Source organism: Bactrocera oleae, chromosome 4, assembly GCF_042242935.1.
Source record: "Bactrocera oleae isolate idBacOlea1 chromosome 4, idBacOlea1, whole genome shotgun sequence".
In the NCBI taxonomy this organism is placed as follows: domain Eukaryota; kingdom Metazoa; phylum Arthropoda; class Insecta; order Diptera; family Tephritidae; genus Bactrocera; species Bactrocera oleae.
In genome coordinates this window covers 48,877,966-48,897,814 of record NC_091538.1, presented here as the reverse complement: position 1 = coordinate 48,897,814, position 19,849 = coordinate 48,877,966, and the positions used below count along the sequence as shown (strand labels likewise).

At 35.4% G+C, this 19,849-nt stretch overlaps 1 protein-coding gene and 1 long non-coding RNA gene across 2 annotated transcripts in view; one reads left to right on the top strand and one right to left on the bottom strand.

Moving 5' to 3' along the window:
• CngA (Cyclic nucleotide-gated ion channel subunit A) overlaps positions 1-19,849 on the top strand; it is a 69,520-nt gene that overhangs the window by 23,580 nt on the left and 26,091 nt on the right. The window contains exons 2-3 of the mRNA XM_070108333.1: positions 3,363-4,145; positions 4,647-5,388. Coding sequence (XP_069964434.1) covers positions 4,042-4,145; positions 4,647-5,388 — 846 coding nt within the window. The 5' untranslated portion in view covers positions 3,363-4,041. The remainder of the gene's footprint in view (positions 1-3,362; positions 4,146-4,646; positions 5,389-19,849) is intronic.
• Positions 18,239-19,849, bottom strand: part of LOC138857008 (uncharacterized) — a 42,423-nt gene continuing 40,812 nt past the window's right edge. Inside the window, exons 2-3 of the long non-coding RNA XR_011395990.1 lie at positions 19,130-19,360; positions 18,239-18,997 (exon numbers count right to left, since the gene is read on the bottom strand). This is a non-coding gene — a long non-coding RNA (uncharacterized lncRNA). The remainder of the gene's footprint in view (positions 18,998-19,129; positions 19,361-19,849) is intronic.

Sequence of the window (19,849 nt, the reverse complement as noted above, 5' to 3'; positions counted from 1 at the left end):
TTTGTGGCGTATACGTAATGCGTTTATAATAAGAGCGCACAGCAGCACTAACACCTCACGTTTGTTTTACATTAGATTAGATTTGAAAATGAAAATGAGGTATGCACTGCGACCTAGGGTCTATTGTGCCCTCTCCTCCATCACATGCATTCCCAAAGTCCCAGCATCCTGAAAAACTCCAGATACTTGCTGGGTGCTATTGAGGCAATGTGATCCCTGGTCACAAAAATGGAACCGAGGGCCTTAAGCCTGCGTCTACAAATTGCGGTGCAATCTAGGATTAGGTGTTCTGGTGTTTCCGGTCCCATGTCGCAGAATCGGCAGTTGCCACAAGAAGCTATGCCCATGTTTGATAGGTGCTTCTTGAGCCTGCAGTGCCCAGTGTATAGCGCGACAAGGAGACGGAGTTTGTCTATGGGGAGGTTTATAATTGTTCTGAACCTGGCTAGGTTGAACCCTCCCAGTAGCAGTTTAGCTTGACGCATCCCTGCTGTCTGTTGCCAGTGACTGTCTCTTCTCGATCTCTCCTCCTTTATTGTATGGGGCCCTACCTCAATACATGGTTCTGGCCCCATCATTCTTGTAGTCGCAGCAGAGCGGGCGAGTTCGTCTGCCAACTCGTTGCCGGCTACCCCTTTATGCCCCGGCACCCAGATCAGGTGAACACGGTTGCACGCTGCTAGGCGGTTAAGCCTTCCTACACACTCCTCCACTAATAGCGATCTAATCTCGAATGCCGATATCGCTTTTAGCGCCGCTTGGCTATCGCTGAGTATTGCGATACTCTTATTCCGGTAGTTGCGTTGGAGATTTATTACTGCGCACTGACTTATGGCAAATACTTCTGCCTGAAAAATGCTTGGAAAACAGCCCATGGGAATAGAAAGCTTGGTATGCGGTCCCGCAATGCCAGCTCCTATTCCTTCTGGTGTTTTCGAGCCGTCAGTGTACCACTGAATAGTGCTACCTCTCAGCAGTTGGTCAAGTGTGGAATCGCTCCAGTTCGCCTTACTGCCGAGAGTAACTTTAAACTTTTTCGTAAAGTTTACTCTCTTCGTTACACCGTCTCTTGGAAGGAGGGCCAGTGGCGTGTTATCTTCTAAGGCCCTCATTTGTTGAGACGAGATTAACTTCCCTTTACCATACCCCTCTGCTGTCATAAGCAGCATGGTATGCTTCGCAGTCTGATTGATAACTAAATGGAGCGGTGTGAGCTCTAGCATGACCTCAAGTGCTGCGGTGGGGCAGGTGCGCATTGCCCCAGTGGCGCAGACGCAGGCAAGTCTCTGCAGCTTCGATAGCTGAAGACCTATCGAAGTCTGCGCTGCTTTCGATGCCCAAACCACCGCTCCATAAGTAACAATAGGCCTCACGATCATGGTGTACAGCCACCTGATGATACTAGGCTTGCAGCCCCAGGATCTGCCGGCTAGGCGTCTGCACACCATGAGTGCCTTTGTGGCCTTGGAAAGCGTTAGCTCCACGTGCCTGTTCCACCGCAAAGTGGAGTCTAGTGTGAGACTTAAGTATTTTACTTCCCTCGACACTTCTAGCTCTCTGCCCCCAAGGGATAGTATTCTAAAGCCCGGAAGATATCTTCTTTTTGTAAAAGGGATGACGGTTGTTTTTAACGGGTTGTTTTACATTGTTGTTGTTGTGTTTGTATTGTACAACAACTGCCTATCTGTATGCAATATTCTACAGCAACGATATGCTTGGATTACGAGTCACAACGTTGTAACCGCTAAATATGTAGGCAGGCACGCAAATAAATTCTTGCTTGCATACAAATACTAATGCACACGAGTGAACTGCATACAACCCCTACTGATGAATATGCAGCATTATATTGATACATACATACATATACATATGCACACTGTGATTTTCACAATACAGGTGCATTATGATTGTGTTTTAACACAAATGTGTTTACATAAGTGCTCGTAGAGATGAAAAAACATATTTTTAAGTTTCTGTAAGTACTTCGTAAGTACATTACTTAACATCACTAGACATTATTTAATTATTGCTGGCGTAATTACACATATAATTTTGAATGCTTTAAGTAAATATTAAGGAGAAATTTAGCGGCTAAAATCAAACATTTGGGATAAGATCATTACCTCTTCTCTATGATTTCCGGTAGATGAAATCAGTTCTGGAGGAACCTTTAAATCTCAAGAAATATACATATACGCACTTCTAGACGGTGAGAAGATTCTGACGTTAAATCACATATGATCATTATCCCTAACACTATAAAATTTTATTATTTCTCTGTAACGTTGACCAAAAGCCTTAAGCAGCGTAAGAGTGTCTACGCATTCGCAGAAGTCCCTTCCGAAAACAGAGAATTAAATAGACCATAATTCCACAATAATAATGCAGCGGCGAAATAATGCGCTGACTAAAATATTCCTTTAATAAATTTATTACATTACGTTTTGTTGGAACCAAAGGTGTCCCCATTAACACACCCCAGTTCAGCACGAAAAATTAATTAATAATGGCTCAATAGCGTTCCCCATTGACTGTAACATTATGGCCGACTTCGATTTTCAAGAAATATTGACCAAAATATCGACCGCAAACCATTATATTGGTAATAAATTTGCACGATTTGCAAACGTTCTTTCGGAGTCAGTTGTCATTATGAAATGGCAAACCAGTGCCTCATTGAAACGTCTAAAAACAACACCCGTTACATTAATTCATATTCCGAATTTAGGCAGAATCTTCGGAGCTATAAGTATTTGGAAAGCTTCTAAATTTCAACTTTACATTAAAGATCAATTTTTTGAAAATTAAAAATAGTGAAAAAAAGTTTTCCTGCTATGTTTTTTATTAGTTTTAAACAAGTTAATCCAAGCAAATTCCAGTGTTTGGAAAACATTTTAAATATATAATGTCATGTAAATAAATTTGATTTCTGCAAAAAGACTAAATTATTAGATATAGATATAGAAAACTTAAGACACAAAAATACCTTTAAAATCAATGTATGAATCTTTTTTAATACTTCTAATACAAGTTATTGTGTTTTCTCAGGTTTTGGTTAACCTTGTGTTGCTTATTTGCGTAGTTTTTGATAATCATGTCGCTTAAGTTATCATGCTTTCGGTCTGTCATGCCTTCTCAAGGCTTGTCATTCACTCTAAAATAGTAAATTTTAATAGAGGGATAAAACCATGACATTGGGCATAATTAGTTTGCTAACAAATTCAATACAGCACAGTTAATTCTTAGTATACATTTATATATTATTATAGTCTGTATGTACTAACTACATATGCTTTAGCTTTTAAGTAAATATGTATGCGTATGTAATAACAACGTGTTTTCTTGCAATTTATTTTCAGTGCTATTAAGGTAATTGACATGCTTCAATGGGGTAATGAATGTTAAATGAGTCAATGTATTGGAATATCAGCGCCTAAAAATAGATAACGGAAAATGCGCATATGCAAATAGCCAAAACTAACATATAATTCACAAAAGCAAAAAAGTGCTAAACGCTGGTAAACCACACATAGCTTTAACAGAATGTTGTGTATATAATCGGGTAGTGGTTCTGAAAACAGTTTGAAATAAATAGTGGTATAAGTGTGATGCGTTAGGAGAACTGTGTCAAAATACGATGGTGAAGAATTTGTAAAAAAATTTTGTATAAAAAATAACTCAACATATAATTACGGCTTTACCAGACATTGTGACGTGCGTCCGCAGCAGAAAAATCCCTTATCTACACTATATTTGATATTAGCTGAACCTTCTATGCTTTTTTGAATGTACGCTTAAATCCGATTAGTACGATTCGCTAACAGAAGTGTGATGCCGTAGTTTATCCATCCATTTGCCATTTTACGGATAAGTGCAGCATAACAAATTGCACACGGCTTCTATTTCGGCCGAAGCTCACAAAAAAAACAAAAGGAGTAAAAAAATAATATACGAGTTCACATTAAAGCTATCTAATTTACAAGCAAATAAAAAGGTGGAACTCCATTGGCACGTTTCCGAATGCCATGATTCATCATCATGTGGACATATATGATGGCCGCAAGCCGTGGAGAACGGGCGAATATGATGATGTCCGCCTCGAGACGTCGCAATGAAAGTGAATCACCGAAATATGGTTACAAGTAAGTCACACTAAAGGTAATAATATGTGTATATAGGGCAGTGAAGTATGTTTACCATATTAACTGTGAACATCTATATTTCCTGCAATGAAGCATTCCACAAAGCGTCTAATTAAATAATAAAAAAATAATACTCTAACTGAGAATGTAAAATATCCATATTTTTTCTTTCACTTTATGTGTTCATTTTACATCTATTCTCTATCTAAAATGTATATATAATTTGCTGGAAATAAATGCGTTTACTAGTTATATATTATTTAAGTTAGGCAACAAAATTTTTGCGACAAAAAAAACCCCAAAAGAAATTAAGTCACGGGTACACCTAAGAACAATTATATAAAAAGGTATACTTTTCGGATACTGGTTGCACGTGCTTATAGTATACCTTACGACATTTGATATTAAAATTTAAAAATTAAACTACAATACATTACTATTACAAAAAATTTCTCAGTATCATACAATTTTTACACTCTCTTACATTCCATTCCAAAAAAGCGTCGGCCGCTCAATGCCATATCGTTCGACTGCTCGCCACAATGTGCTGCCATTGCACTCATCAGCGAGCTCAACATTACCATCTGGCGCATATACGTCTTATCCACATACAACAACAACAACAACACCATACTACGAATCACACCATCTCAGCAGTAGCCAGGCCGCTGCCGCTAATTTGCCAAGCGCCAGCACCAGCGCCGCTTCCACAGCCAGTCCGCCGCCATTCCACACACACGCGGCTTCAGCGGCATTGCACAGACTGCCGCCACACAACAGCAGCCAACATCACGTCGCTCATGCGACGGCGACGATCGATGAAGATGGCACCAGTCTCTTTTCGCCACTCTCACCTTGTATGCCGCTCACCGCTGCCGTGGACAAGGACACTCATATATTCGTGTATAAGGGGGCGAAAGCGAAAACTGCTCGTAAGCGTCTAATCGCCAATCATGTTGGCGAAATAATAGCGGACGTACCGCGTCGCATTTCAATGGAGATAAGCGATGAGGAGGACGCTATTGGTTTGGTGGATGAGGTGGAACGACGTCGACGTTGCTTGCGCGCGGCTAGGAGAAAATCCTGTGCTGAGCCGGAGATCGCTGGCGTTTCGGTTGATGCCGGTGGTGGAAGGGGAAGTGGGAGTGGTCGCAATGACGCTAGTGCGTTCAGTAGTGGCGTGGAGGATGACAGCGGAGAAGAGGATTATCTAGAGTTGGAGAGTGGCAAACGGATGTCACAGGTAAGAATTTTTTAATGTCACTTTGCTTTTAAATGCCTAAGAAGAAAACGCGTATTGGTGTAGTTGTTGTTGGGGCAGCTATACATTCAGGTCGAGTAAAGATATGCCATATATAATATAATAGATCTGTTGAAAATTTCAACATCATAGACTCTTTTATAAATGGATGTACATGTGCGTTCATACAGGTTGGTTGATAAGTTGGTTAGCCTCACCAAGAAATAGCACTACTAGCTCAAGTTGGTTCCTCTGTCTTCAGAACACATGCAAAATTATAAGTTATTCTGTCAGTTTATTCTTTGTTAAGAAGCTTGAAGTTGACGTGCCAGAGTAATGTTTTAATGTGGAAACAATTTAATATCGCACAGTCATTAGATTCTTTGTTTTGAAAGATTTAAAAGCAAAGAAAATTCTTGAACAAAAGTTCATAATATCGTTAGCGAAGATCCAAGTTTAACTAAGCGTAAAATTGCTGATGCCATGGACATCTCAGACAAAGGAGTACTTCATATTTTGCATGGAGAGTTACATATGAAAAATCTGTTTGGAACGTTAGTGCCGCACACGTTAACAATACAACAAAAACTTAATGGAGCGTTTTAAGTAGAATAACACCGACTGGACTGAAACTGTTTGTTTAGCTCAAAAGCAGCAATCAGCAAAGAAAGTTATGGCATCAGTTTTTAGGGATGCAAAAAGAACTTTGTTAATTAATTATCTGCAGAAAGGTAAAACAATGAACTCTGAATATTATTGCAGCCTTTTGGCTCAGCCGGATGAAAAAGTTTGCGAGAAAAGAGCTCTTTAAAAACCTGAAACAAATTTTTCGTCGAAAATGTTTTTCATCGAATGAAGAAGCTATTACAGCCGTAGACGGTTATTTTCGAAAAGTCATTACAGGGATGGCATAAAATTTTTGGAGGATATTTAGTACCAAAAACAATATTTTTTCATTTCGAGCGTAGAAACTTTTCAACCAACCTGTATATAAAGTTTTGCCATTTTTCTTTAAAAAGTAAAAAGTAACAATGCTTCAATAACATAAATATTATACATTTTATATTATATATGCTATTGAAGCATTGCTATTCATTCACAAAAAAATGACACATCTGGCCGCATTTTTTTAATTTCTGATTTTCTTAAAGCTAATAATTGCCTTTTAAACATTATTACAATATATTTGTGCGTATAACATACCGTGGCATTATTGCAGAATCTCGACAATGATTGACGTTGCCTTATTGGAAAGTAATTGGGAGAAAGGAAGTATTTAAAATGATTATTTCTTTTGTGTATTGTTTGGGTAGTCTCTTTATGTTGTTATTATCTGGTTCCGGAGTAAATATTTCATCACCTCCGTTCTGGAATAATGTATCCTTTGACCATAACCCTTTGACACTTATGTTTGAATGGCCACTATATTTTGAACATGTCTTTGGTTTTGCCTTCGATGATGTCAATCTGACTGATCAAACTCAAGTCCTTATATAGAAAACTCTTCTATTTAACAAGATATCCTCACGAAATAGGAATAGTAATAGTACAATCTCAAAACAAATGGTTTAGATCGAACTATTATAGCATATAGTTGCTAAACAAACTGACCCATTAAAATAAAACTTTTGTATGGAAATTTTTATTTATGAGGGATATTATAGGTTCGGTGCAATTTAGGTTAACGTTATTTTTTTGCGTTGAACATTTTTTGAAAGAGGTTTAAAAGAGAGAGACACAGGTAAGTTTTCCTTCCGATATACAAGAGGTAATAACATTTAAAAAAGTACAAAAAACTATAAAAAAAAGTAATTATTGTATCGCAAACCCCCCCAATCCAACTAAAATACAAGAAAAAATTTAATCAATTCAATAAGTTAAGTTTGGTCAATAGTGACTACTTCTTCTCAACATGACTATGAAAAATAAAACTAAAAGTCACTGTTCATTAACAACTCGTGGTTCTGAAAATGAGTCGTAATTAAAAAAAAAAAAATGAATGAGCTGAAAAGACATTTAGAACTTTGCCCTTTTTCAATTTAAGAAGCATATATGTACGTCTGTATTTTGACTTTCCATACATATTGCCATGTTGACTTCTCATTTTTGTGTAAATTTTCCATGAACTGCTGCCGTAAATGTATGGTTTGGAAGAAAGAACTGGATTGTTAAGAAAGAATATATATGGTGAATATATATATGAAAAAATTTAAATATATAAGTACGAAGTTATTTCAAATACATATATTCCTAATTTAACTAACATGTGGTGACACTAGAAACTTGAGTATATGATATATACTTGCGTGCAAGTAGGTGCTACTTAGCTAACCAAAGCCTTCAGGCAAAGGTTGCCAAGGAAAATAAATTGCTGTTGTTGATAAACTCAAAACTCTAGTTTGCCTATATTCTGAAAAGATGTAGAGAAGATGGAATTCGTTTATCATACATGAAACAAAAAAGAGATAAATTTCTTCTTAAACAGCACAAGGTAAAGTCAAGCGGCTGGGTGCCAAAATAGTGTTTCTAGCCTTGACTGCGTCCAAAAACTTGACTCTGGACAACACTCAAAGATATTTAAAGTTAAATAGGGTAGGCTTACGCTCCTACACAATACACATTGACACAACTTTTATTATTGTCACCCACAAAAAATTAAATTTCAATCAACCAAGTGGCTGCAACCATATAAAAACCATAAAATTTCATTCAGAATATTGCACAATACTCATAGATTCAGCAAAAGTAGTAGAAGCACGATATGGGCGCACCATTCTAAGGCAGCTAAATACCTAAAATGTAAGAGAAAACATAAGCTGCAAGTGCAGTCGTCCATTTTCTCCAAAACAGTGATCTTTTTCAAACGGAATTTGATATTCAATATACCGCTTTGTTGTTTTTAGCACTGTTTGCAATTTCTTTCTAGTCTTCTATTCTACCACAGAGGCTCTTTTCACTCATCTTTAAAATCATAAAGCTTAGGGAGTGGAAGACTCCCCCAACTTGCCCCTCTTAATATGCAAGTTTTTCTTAAGTGCTCCTTTATTGCAATTGCTACAAGTTTTCATTTTCTTTTTGATGTAATTATGTTCAGCACTTGACTTCTTTGTTCAGTTTTGGGCGATAAGTAGTAAATACAATTGTGGCAAGATTTTCAAACTTCGTCTTGGCACAAGGCCACATGTAGACAAGCAATTGATCATCAATCCAACACACCCTCGAGAAAATGTTTATAAGCGCAGTATAAATTTAAAAGCCTAACTAAGCTTATGATTGCTTTTTATTTAATTTTCTTTGAGATATATATTTATCCATACGAAAAACACTTCGATATAAAAACGATAATAGAACTTAAACAAGTACAGACAACCATCAAAAACCAAATAATAATAATTGTGTTGCAAGTCAATATCGTAAAAATCGTAAAACTCAATACATATTCATTATCACGTGATTTTCGAAATAAAAATTATAATGATAACGGTCTCTGAAATTTAGTCAACGTAGCTAGTTTTTTTATACAAAATTGCGTCTAATCAACTAAAAACTAATAGAATTTTGAAATTTTATCATAAAAAATATCAATAAATTTTCACCAATAAAACTATTTTACTATAAAGGTTTTCTTTAAGACGTGTGGCAACTGCGGCTTCAAATAACGCATTTCATAGCTTCACATAGTCTAAATTATTGTTTTTATACCCTGAACAGGGTATATTAAGTTTGCCACAAAGTTTGTAACACCCAGAAGGAAACGTCGGAGACCATATAAAGTATATATATAAATAATCACCGTGACGAGCTGAGTTGATTTAGCCATGTCCGTCTGTCTGTCCGTCCGTCCGACTGTCCGTCCGTCCGTCTGTATATACGCGAACTAGTCCCTCAGTTTTTGAGATATCGATCTGAAATTTTAAACACTTCTTTTTCTCCCCAAGAAGCTGCTCATTTGCCGGAACGGCCGATATCGGACCACTATAGCATATAGCTGCTATACAAACTGAACAATCGGAATCAAGTGTTTGTATGGGAAACTCTTTCATTTGACGAGGTATCTTCACGAAATTTGGCACGGATTATTAATTAAGGCAACAATGTAATCTCCGAAGAAATTATTCAGATCGGATGACTATAGCATACAGCTGCCATACAAACTGAACAATCGGAATGAAGTGCTTGTATGGAAAACTCTTTCATTTGACGAGGTATCTTCACGAAATTTGGCATGTATTATTATTTAAGGCATTAATGTAATATCCGAAGAAATTGTATGGATCGGATGACCATAGCATATAGCTGCCACATTAACTGAACGATCGGAGCAAAGTGCTTGCATGGAATATTTTTTTATTTGAAGAGGTATCTTCACGAAATTAGGCACGAGTTATTACTTAAGGCAACAAATTATTCTCCACAGAAATTGGTCAGATCAGATCACTATATCATATAGCTGCCATACGAATTGAACGTTCGGAATCAAGTTCTTGTAAGGGGCCTTTGTTTTTGTTCGGCGCAACCGAAGTTAACGTTTTTTCTTGTTTTTTCTTCTAACTGTTCTAACGTTAGTGAGAAGTGTCTTTAGTTTTAAGTGCGACAACGGATTGTTTTTTGGTCTTATTATATTGCTTTTATTAGCTTCATCTGTATTTTGTATGTTTGTAACTTTTTCTTGTGCAGGCGATAACTTGAGTATAAATTGAGATATTTTGCTGAAATTGCTACATATATTCATTGGCACCCAAGAGAGGTCGGAATTGCAGATGGGTATAATCGGATCATTGTGTTTTTTAGTTTTCAGGAATGTTGCAAATGCTTCAAATACTTAGATTTAATGTTGGTTACTTTGAAGTGCCATTTCTCATGCTCGAAAAATTTTTATAGACCATTCTTTGGTGTTCTTTCCTACTCTATCTCTACCACATTTGCTGCTTCCAGAGCTGTCAGCCTTAAGATCTTCTCGTTCAGCCATATTCTTCTGTCAGTCTACCTACTAATACTCGTATAGTTATTTGTCTGGAAATCTACTCCAGGATAACTGTTGTATTTTGAAAGGAAATGCATGATTATTTTTATATACATGCAAATATGTAGGAGTCTGGGCATATGTATATTCCCTTTAAATAATTTTAATTTTAAATACTAGTTTAAGTTCATTAAATGTTATAATATTTTTTCACTTCAATTACACTATGTTTTTGCGACCTTAACAATGATTTCCGATTTATTAAATTTTATAAACTCATATGACTATGGGCTGTGTGTGTCCTAATGGACTTTGTTCAAACGCTCGTTTATATATATATAGAGGGCAACAAAAAAGGTAATAAAATACATACTTAATCAATGCTAAGTTAAAGGATGCCAAACTGAGGGTGATTATATTATATTTATCACTGAAATATCAACTTAAATTAAAAAGGAGAGATAGGCATTTTAGTTTATTTAAGTTCACATTTTGATTTCCTGCTTCTGAATATTTGACCTGATAATGATAATGATGATTTGCAATACTAGATTTTTTTAGAGATAACTTTCAATTTGATGTATACATACTGTATATTCATATACATAAATACGCAAGTATGTCCAATGAAAAACCACAAAATGCACTTGCATAAAAAAGTATTCAATTGCAATTCGCTAACAATGTCGTTGTAGATCATTTTATCTCCAAGCGCACGTTGCTGTGCCAATTTATTACCACTTTTCTCGATTTACTTTTATTCGCTCAGTGGCAGTGTTTTATTTCATCATAATCAAATGCTTTTGTTGTGGAAAGTTATGTTGCAGAGACACTTGATGTTTCGTTAGGAAAAGTCCTCACAAGAGGTTAGAAAGGAATCAAAATTTATGTGAGATTTGAGTCCTTGGCCATATTCGCAAAGCGCGAAATATAAAAATACTGAAATATAAGGTTCATTACACAAGACATTTTTCCAGTTTAACAGAAGTATATAAAATAACTTTTCCATTTGCACATTTCATAATTCGATTGCTTTCTTCCTCAAAGCTTTGTGCTTACTGTTTCGAAAATTGAATTTTATATTTTGCAAAAGCAATTTCCATCGTTCCATATATATTTATATTTGAGCGCACAGGATATGAGAAAGCACATATATATTTGTGTTCATATATGTCCATATATTTATTTAAAAATCACAAGTTCAAGACCTTAGCATCATATGACATTCACAAATAAGCGAAAGCACTGTGTAATAGAAATGAAAAATTAATCTAACAATTTTAATTTATTTAAGTTTTTAATTAAATTCAAAAACATTTGAAGTAAATATCAAATACATTAAAATTCATATAAAATACATATAGTTGTCATCTTTAACGGCAATAATGGAAACAGAAATAGAGCGAGAAAGGACACCAAAGTGTTGTCTTCGAAATATTCTGCAGAATGAAAAGCGCATTGAATTACAAAAGGGCTTCGATGCAACCCACAGTTATTTCAAGTATTTCAGGCATTTGCACACCATTGCGGACAGAGTTGAAAAACGAAAACGAACAGAAAAATTATTCTAAGCGACATACATAAATAAATACATAAAGACAAGCATGAATATACACAAAGCTGACGAGCACCAAACCAAAAAGCAAACAGTTTGCAATTTGAGGTCAAATAGTGAGAATGCTGCCAAAGCAAAGAAAAAATAAAGACATTCCAGTGGGCAGCTGCTGGAGCAGTCAGACGACAACTGCAAGCGCCAGCAACTCAGACTATGTGACGCTATTAAATACTTGGTTTAAAACCATAATTGTCGCAACGTATAACTGCTAGTCCTCATCAATGTTTGTGTGCTGTTTACATTGCACCACTCAAATTTTACCTAGCAAATTCTTAGGAGCACACGCTTCCAGACTTCCTTACAAACACTCATGGCTGCCTTTTTCGCAACAGTATTTCTCTGCGTTTTTAGCATTTTAATAGACGTCGCTACTCTACAGGTCGCCTCTGTCCCACTGAGTTAACTTTTTTAATTTTCGACACAGTTTCAACAGCTCAATTGCACATCGTGTGCACGCACATACGAGTATGATTATGTTTATGCGCCACGATTTTTACGCAAATACATTTTGCACATTTTAAGCTTCTGAAAAATATTTGTTCTTGGGTGGCAGCCCTTTTATAGTTGTTTTGGAAAGTTACTTGAAAATGAATTTTATAGAGTTGAACTTCGCAACCTGGAGATCTAGTAGTAAAACAATCTTCCTAATGAGCAGATTGGACCGAAATCCAAGGACTTGCTGCTCCTCGTGGTACAGCCTTAAAGAAGAATAGTGAAATAAAATATCATTAATGAAGAAGAGAAAAAAAAATTGTGACTGACTAAAACGAGGTTCAGTCTAAAAAAATATACGTATAATATATATATAATATAATAAGTTCAAAATTCCTGTCTATCATGATCAATCGGCCAATTAACATCTTAAAGTGCATATATTAATAAATAAACTAATTAAATGGTTTACCATCTATGCCAATCATTCCTCTACCCAATGCTATGCGACAACTTAAACCAAGTTAGTTAAATTGTTATTAACCACACGCGTGTCCGTTAGTTACAATGTTGGAATTTTCGATAGCACATATTCAACGTAACAACAAAAGTACGTGTCTCTTGCCAAATTTGTTCGCCATAGCAACAGTAGCCTGAAGACATAAGCCCGAAACACTCTTCGCGTTAATTAACATTTCTCAGAAGCATTAAATTTTCATTTAGAAGCTGTCATTTGTTATTTCTTGCCATTGATCTACGGTGTTCGACTAACAATTTCATTAAAATTATTGCCAACACTTATAGCCACACAAGCCAAATATTATTCCATGAAAGCTATAAATAAGTGGAGAAGTTATAAATTATCATTCGTGTTACAAATAGAAGAGAGGGTGTGTCAATGTTATTGACAATTACCAGCTGACACTTGATTGCGCTTAATACACACACACCTACTTATATCCGTATTGAGCGCAGCAGTGGCAAACAATTTTCCGGAGGTCAATTACACCGCTAATCGTATTTCAATTAAACGAAGAACATAAGAGTAAATATTAACAAGGCCAATAGCCAATGGATGAAAACATTAATAAATGCGAGTTTGCTCATATATCTACGTGTAATCGAGACATTGGGTTGTGAGTTTTGTTGTATACGCAGCAAGGACGAAGAAGGAAAGTAGAGATTTAGAGACCAACCGAGTACCAGTAATCAGCACTGGCTTTAGCAAAATGGAGCAATTTATTCTCTACAATCTCGTTTAAGTAGCAGCACTGCACCAGAACAGATGACGACAGCACTGAAGCTATGGAAATCGTTCATTTGTTTAATATACACTGATGAGTTTTCCACGACTTTAATGACGTTGAATACAATAAACTTCACGCCAAAACTTGTGCGCAAATCAAAGTTAATTGTTAACACAACACCTAAGTATCAAGTGCGGCTTCGGAGAACGCTTTTGGTTTAACACAATAATGAATTAGTCTTCTATATACTAATAAACCTGAGCACATATGAACACGAGGAATTCCACTGCAAAGAAATACTAACTCAGTTAACAGGCGAAAAACGAAAAAAAAATGATGTCTGATAATCATCATGTTAGCAATAGAGAGTTAAAAGAAACCCTCAACATATGTACTTGTTTTTTTTTTTGATTCTCTCGAGACACTTTAGTTGTACCTGAAGCCTTGAACCTTATGTGCAATAAGAGCGTGGAGGTCACAGGAAAGAGTATTTTCAAAGAGAATTTTACTGTTCCTGAAACTAGGATTTGTTAACATAAAATGGTATGAACATCAGTCCAAACAGTCATAACCAAATTTGAGCAAACAGGAATCATCACTTTCAAAAGAAGTTCTGCCCATTTACTTAAGCTAACACATAGAGAAGCGCATAGAGTTTCTAAGATAATTTTGGAATTTTTAATAAAGCTGATTCTTCCGACATGTCTTTGATCAAAGATAGAAAGGCATTGTTTTCGCAAAATAATACTTTAATAAGACACCAGAGTTCTGGAAAAATATTTTGTTTTCAGCGAAATCAAATCTGTATTTTTGGGATAAGCGATCAGAAAATTATGTGGCAGAAGCGCTTTTCTTCGCTTAATAAAGAAGGTTTGTTTCCAACGGTGAAGCATGACGTTGGAATAATGATTATGAGGAAATATATAGCAATTGGAGGAATTGACAATTTCGAACTTGTTGAGTCACAGATTTGCTTATCTGATTATATGAATGAAGAAAATGTTTAAGCCCGGTGCCGAAAAGTAAGCCAAACTAAGGCAAGTCAAGAACATATTTTTTCCAACAAGACAACGCTCCAAACTTACTGCTGAGATAGTCAATATATGGTTCCTTTAAATTGCTCCAAAACTATAGAAAGTACCTTCACAATGTTCGGAACTTTATCCTATACAGCATTTGAGTTTTTAAAGAAAAATTAGAAATCACAAAATCAAGAGCAAGGAAGTCTTAAAGTGTGTAATAAAGAATGAATAGAATAATATTACGACAGTGTAAGCCGAGAACTAGTTAATATGATGCATAACAAAAAGTTAAATCAGTACCTTTTTATAGCAATGAAGCATCTACTGAACAATACTTTTTATCGCACCTTATGAGCATAGCAGTAGGAATAATTTTATATGTAATCGAATATTCTTCTTATTCTTCTCCTTAATAACATATTCTTCATGCATCTTTTATTTTTGACTGGCCTCAGAAAATGTGTTTTAAACTTGCTCCTGTAGATGTACTTCTGTGGGATCTCTCTTAAAAATGAGAAACTCTCTTGGGCCACCATTATAAAGCTGAAACGAATATACCAAGAAAAAAACAACTCCCGAAATGAACTTCCAACCATGTGTCCCTACTAACCAGGTGGTGAACTTAATTGCAAATGCCATTACGCTAATGTAGAGAGAGCGTGCAAGCAATTAAGTTGCAGAAAATAGTATTTCATTTATTATATTAAACGAAAGTAATTAAAACTAGCTAAAAGACATTGAATGAAGATTGCATAGAATTCAATGAGATACACTTCATTATTCACGGTCGAATTAGATGGCTAAAGACACGCATACGAAGGTCATTATACTGTTTGCGGTGACATTGAAAACAGAAAACATAAAAATTAGAAATAATAAGACCTGGCTACTTTCCGTAACTTCTTCTAAATTGCTTCAAGTACGCGTGGCAGACATTTTGCACGCAAACAAATATGAGAAAAAAAGAACAAGTAAGGAAGGGCTAAGTTCGTATGTAACCGAACATTTTATACATACGCATGGCAAAGTAATATGCAGCATTTTCGTATATATTTTAATTACAATAAAAGTAGGTAGTATTGCATTAATTTTTTACAACCACAGGCAAGAAGATGCGCTTTTATTAGAAAGTGATTTCTTACAAATTGACTAATAGAATCGGTTGACGAAAGTTGAAAAGTATTTGTATAAGAGAGGTATTGACTCGATTATACTCATTTTTGGCACAAGGGCACGCGGTCATCACAAAAATATTCTGCCTGAATTTTAATACTAAAAGTCACAGATTGACCAATATGTTCGGCAAAAAATTAGGCAAATGCACTGGAATTCCGTATTTGTTGTCTGGGTCCTTGAAAAATTGTAGCCCGATTTATACAATTTTTATACTCTCGCGACTTGTTGCTACTGAGTATAATAGTTTTGTTCACCTAACGATTGTTTGTATCACCTAAAACTAATCGAGTTAAATATAGGGTTATATATATATAAATGATCAGGATGAAGAGGCGAGTTGAAATCCGGGTGACTGTCTGTCCGTCCGTCCGTCTATGCAAGCTCTAACATGAGTAAAAATTGAGATATCTTTATGAAACTTGCTACACATGTTTTTTGGTACCGTAAGATGGTTGGTATTGCAGATGGGCGTAATTGGACATAGTGGTTATAGTGCGAAAATGGGCGAAATCTGATTAAAACCACGCCTATTTCCCGTATAACACCATTTTAAATTCCATCTGATTCTTTCACTTTCCACTATGAAAATAAAGCAACAATGATTGTATCGCGGTAAATAATGCGTTTAAAGTGAGCCACCTTGTGACTAAAAATTGCTTAAGTCGAACCAAAACTGTTCAAGCCCCTAAGTACTAAATATGTGGACACCAGTGCCTATAGTTGATTTTTTACCGAAAATATCGGTCAATGTGTAAAATATATTATATAATAGAAATTCATATACTAAAATAAATAAATGAAACTCTCAATAATAGTATGTAGTGTGTCAAAAATGGGTTGAATCGGATCAATACTTCCTTTAATATAAATTTTTGCCAACACCTGAAGTAATTTCCCGGGCTTTGATTCTGCAAGTTGCCAGAGTATAAAATGTTTGGTTACACCCGATTTTAGAACTTCCTTACTTGTAAGATATAACATTAAATACCTTAGGAGCATTTCTTGCGAAAAGCGTTAAAGAGATATATTCCTTGGTACTTGATTTGTGTACTGGAAGTGAAAGAATCACTGTTCAATTTTAAAACCTGCTGCTATAAAATGTTTACCCACCATCTTGATTGTGAAATTGAATGCTTGTGGGACACAGTGAGTTATCGCACTTTTTGTAATTATCAACATAGCCGTTATATGGAAAATGTGCGTGGTTACCACTAGTTTAACCCATTTTCACAGCATATCAAGAAGTGCTAAAAAAACTTCTTCCCAGCAAGTATAGTTGGGTTAGCCTTAACGGTTTGAAAGATACGTATATTAAACCAGCCAGGGCGAAGCCTCGTCCACTTTAAACAAAAGTGTAGCCAGCAGGTATACCTTGCTACTTTGATTCCTGTGCCAAATTACTGTTATGTATCTTACTTTGGCGCTTAGTTATAGCATTTTATAATATTTAATGGCGTTTTGTGGGCGTGGTCCGATTACGCTCATCTACAATACCGGTCTCTTTTGGGTGCTCAGAAACATATGTAACAAGTTTCGTCAAGATATCTCAATTTTTACTCAAGTTTTTGCTTGCACACAGACGGACGGACGGATAGAAAGTCACTCGGAATTCCACTTGGCTCGTTATCTTGATCATTTATATTATATATAAATAACCCTATATATATCTCGATTAGTTTCAGGTTATACAAACCGTTAGGTGAAGATCACCATTATACTCTGTAGTAACATGTTGCGAGAGTATAACAATCAAGCGGGAATTACAGCAGCAAAAATGTGCCCACTGTTCGATCAGTTATGCAAAGCAGACGTTTGAGTCTACTATTATAAAGAAAAAAGACACAGTATGTTACTTAGTGGCCATGGTCTCTTTCCCATTCAATCGGTGCACATATAATAGCACTAGCCTCTATGCTTCGCTCTATGCTTTGTGATGATATTTTAAGAATTTTCTCTGTGGTACATCTTTCTAAAATGATAATAAATTGAAATAAATCCCTCGTTTAAGTGTGATTCCGAAACAGTAGACATAATTTCACCTATATGATTTTCTGAATGCAGTACAAGCTATGACGAAAAAGGAGATATAGATTTTCAACTGAATTTTCAATGACGCAAATAGATGAGTTAATAGCGATATAAGTAGGTAATAGCATTGAGCCACCTTAAACCCAATCTCGGCTATAGAGAGAATTGTAATGGGCAATTATGTAATATTTAGAATCTTCAAGCCCTACAACTCTACAAATATCTTAAATAATGATAAAGATATTACTTGCTTATAGACTCTTGGTATATGACTTTGATAAATACTCGAAAGTACAATAATTTTAGTGTAAGTTTTTACTAATTGTGATCAGAATTACTCTCCTGAGGGGGCGATTTTTACGATATTAATCCATCAACTAAAAAGTTAAAGAGCTTCGCTGCTGACCGCATCCATTATCTCCATATGTTGTTTTTGGCGTTTAATGTCTGCTAACCCCTCTACCACATACATACACAGTTACTGGCATAGTGTATTGGTGACCTCTTTGCTCGTGTCATTTCATTCTCTCCTCTTGCATATTTCTGCTCAATTTTGTTTATTGTATTACTTTGCGTTCGGTCCTCTGCAATTTATTAGTTTGCACGCTGGTCATTATGGTCGACCGCATGGTAAATATCAGCAAACACCCACACACACACACCCATACACAAACACGCACAAATAATGGCACACGGCCGCAGCTGGCTTAACGGCGCTTAGGTACTCCACCCAAATGACAACAACAAACAATTAAATAGACAATGCTGACAGGCTAGCAAAGTCACAGGATCGGCAAGTCTAGCTTAATCAACAACAATAATTGAAAGTATTCCAGAGTAACGGCAACACTACACATTGTTGCTGACTGAACTGGATATACATATACTCGTATTTGTATGTATGTGTGTGTATATCAGCATTTTGTTTTTGTTTTAATTGCTATGTGTGCAAACTTTTTTGTAATTGCCTGTTGTTTTTATTGCTGTTGCAGTTGTCTGGCCACCAGTTTGACGTTGTTGTTTTACTTATTTAATCAACATATTTCTATTGTTTTCGCCTTGCTGCTTTCGTAAAGCGATTAATACAAACGCGCAACGACAGCTTGGGGACAAAAAGACCCGTTAATATCTGCAAATACACAAAAAACAAGCATTTAACCGTCGCGAGTGGGCGAAAGGGGTGTGTCCATAAGAAATAAGTAGCTGAAGTGAAAGTGTTGCTTTTGCTTTTACTTTTATCATTCACTCGCTTCTCACTTACCATAAAATATACTTTCAGTTTTCTCACGAACTTTGTGGCGTCCGAGGCGTCGCTTTAAATTCGAATTTGCCAATCGTACAGTTGCGTATTTTTTTATAAACCGGAAAGTATTTTTATTTTGCGGAAATGTTTCTAGGCGGATGTGTCGGCTGTCGGATTGCATATATATACTTTTCACACATGTTGATTCGGTTTCATATGTCAGTGAGTGCTTGTGTGGATGAATAAGTGCTGCAAAATAATAATAATGAAAATAAATATTTAATTTATAATGTTTAGAATTGAAACAAGATGCAAAAAATATGAGAAATTAATTGAAAACGGTAATATTGCCTTAAATTTTATTTAACAAAAATAGTGTTTTGAATAGCTGAAATTTAAGATAATATATTTTTTTTTCAAAAAGAAAGCAAATGTGCAAATATATGGCTTAAATGAAAAAACCAAAATAAGCTTAAATAAAACAAAAACATTAAAAGTAATAATCAGTTACTTCTGCTGTTAATTTTTTTTTCAAATAATATTTATGTTTCACTGTATATTTTCGCAAAAAAAATATAAAAATTCAAGACAGTTAAATTTTAGTATAAAATAATAATGATATAGTAAAAAAAGTAAAAAAAAAAAATAATACAAAAATTATTTTAAATCAATAACATGCACAAATATGAATAATAATAAAAACAAATTATAAAAAATGTAAACAAAGATATTTACGTT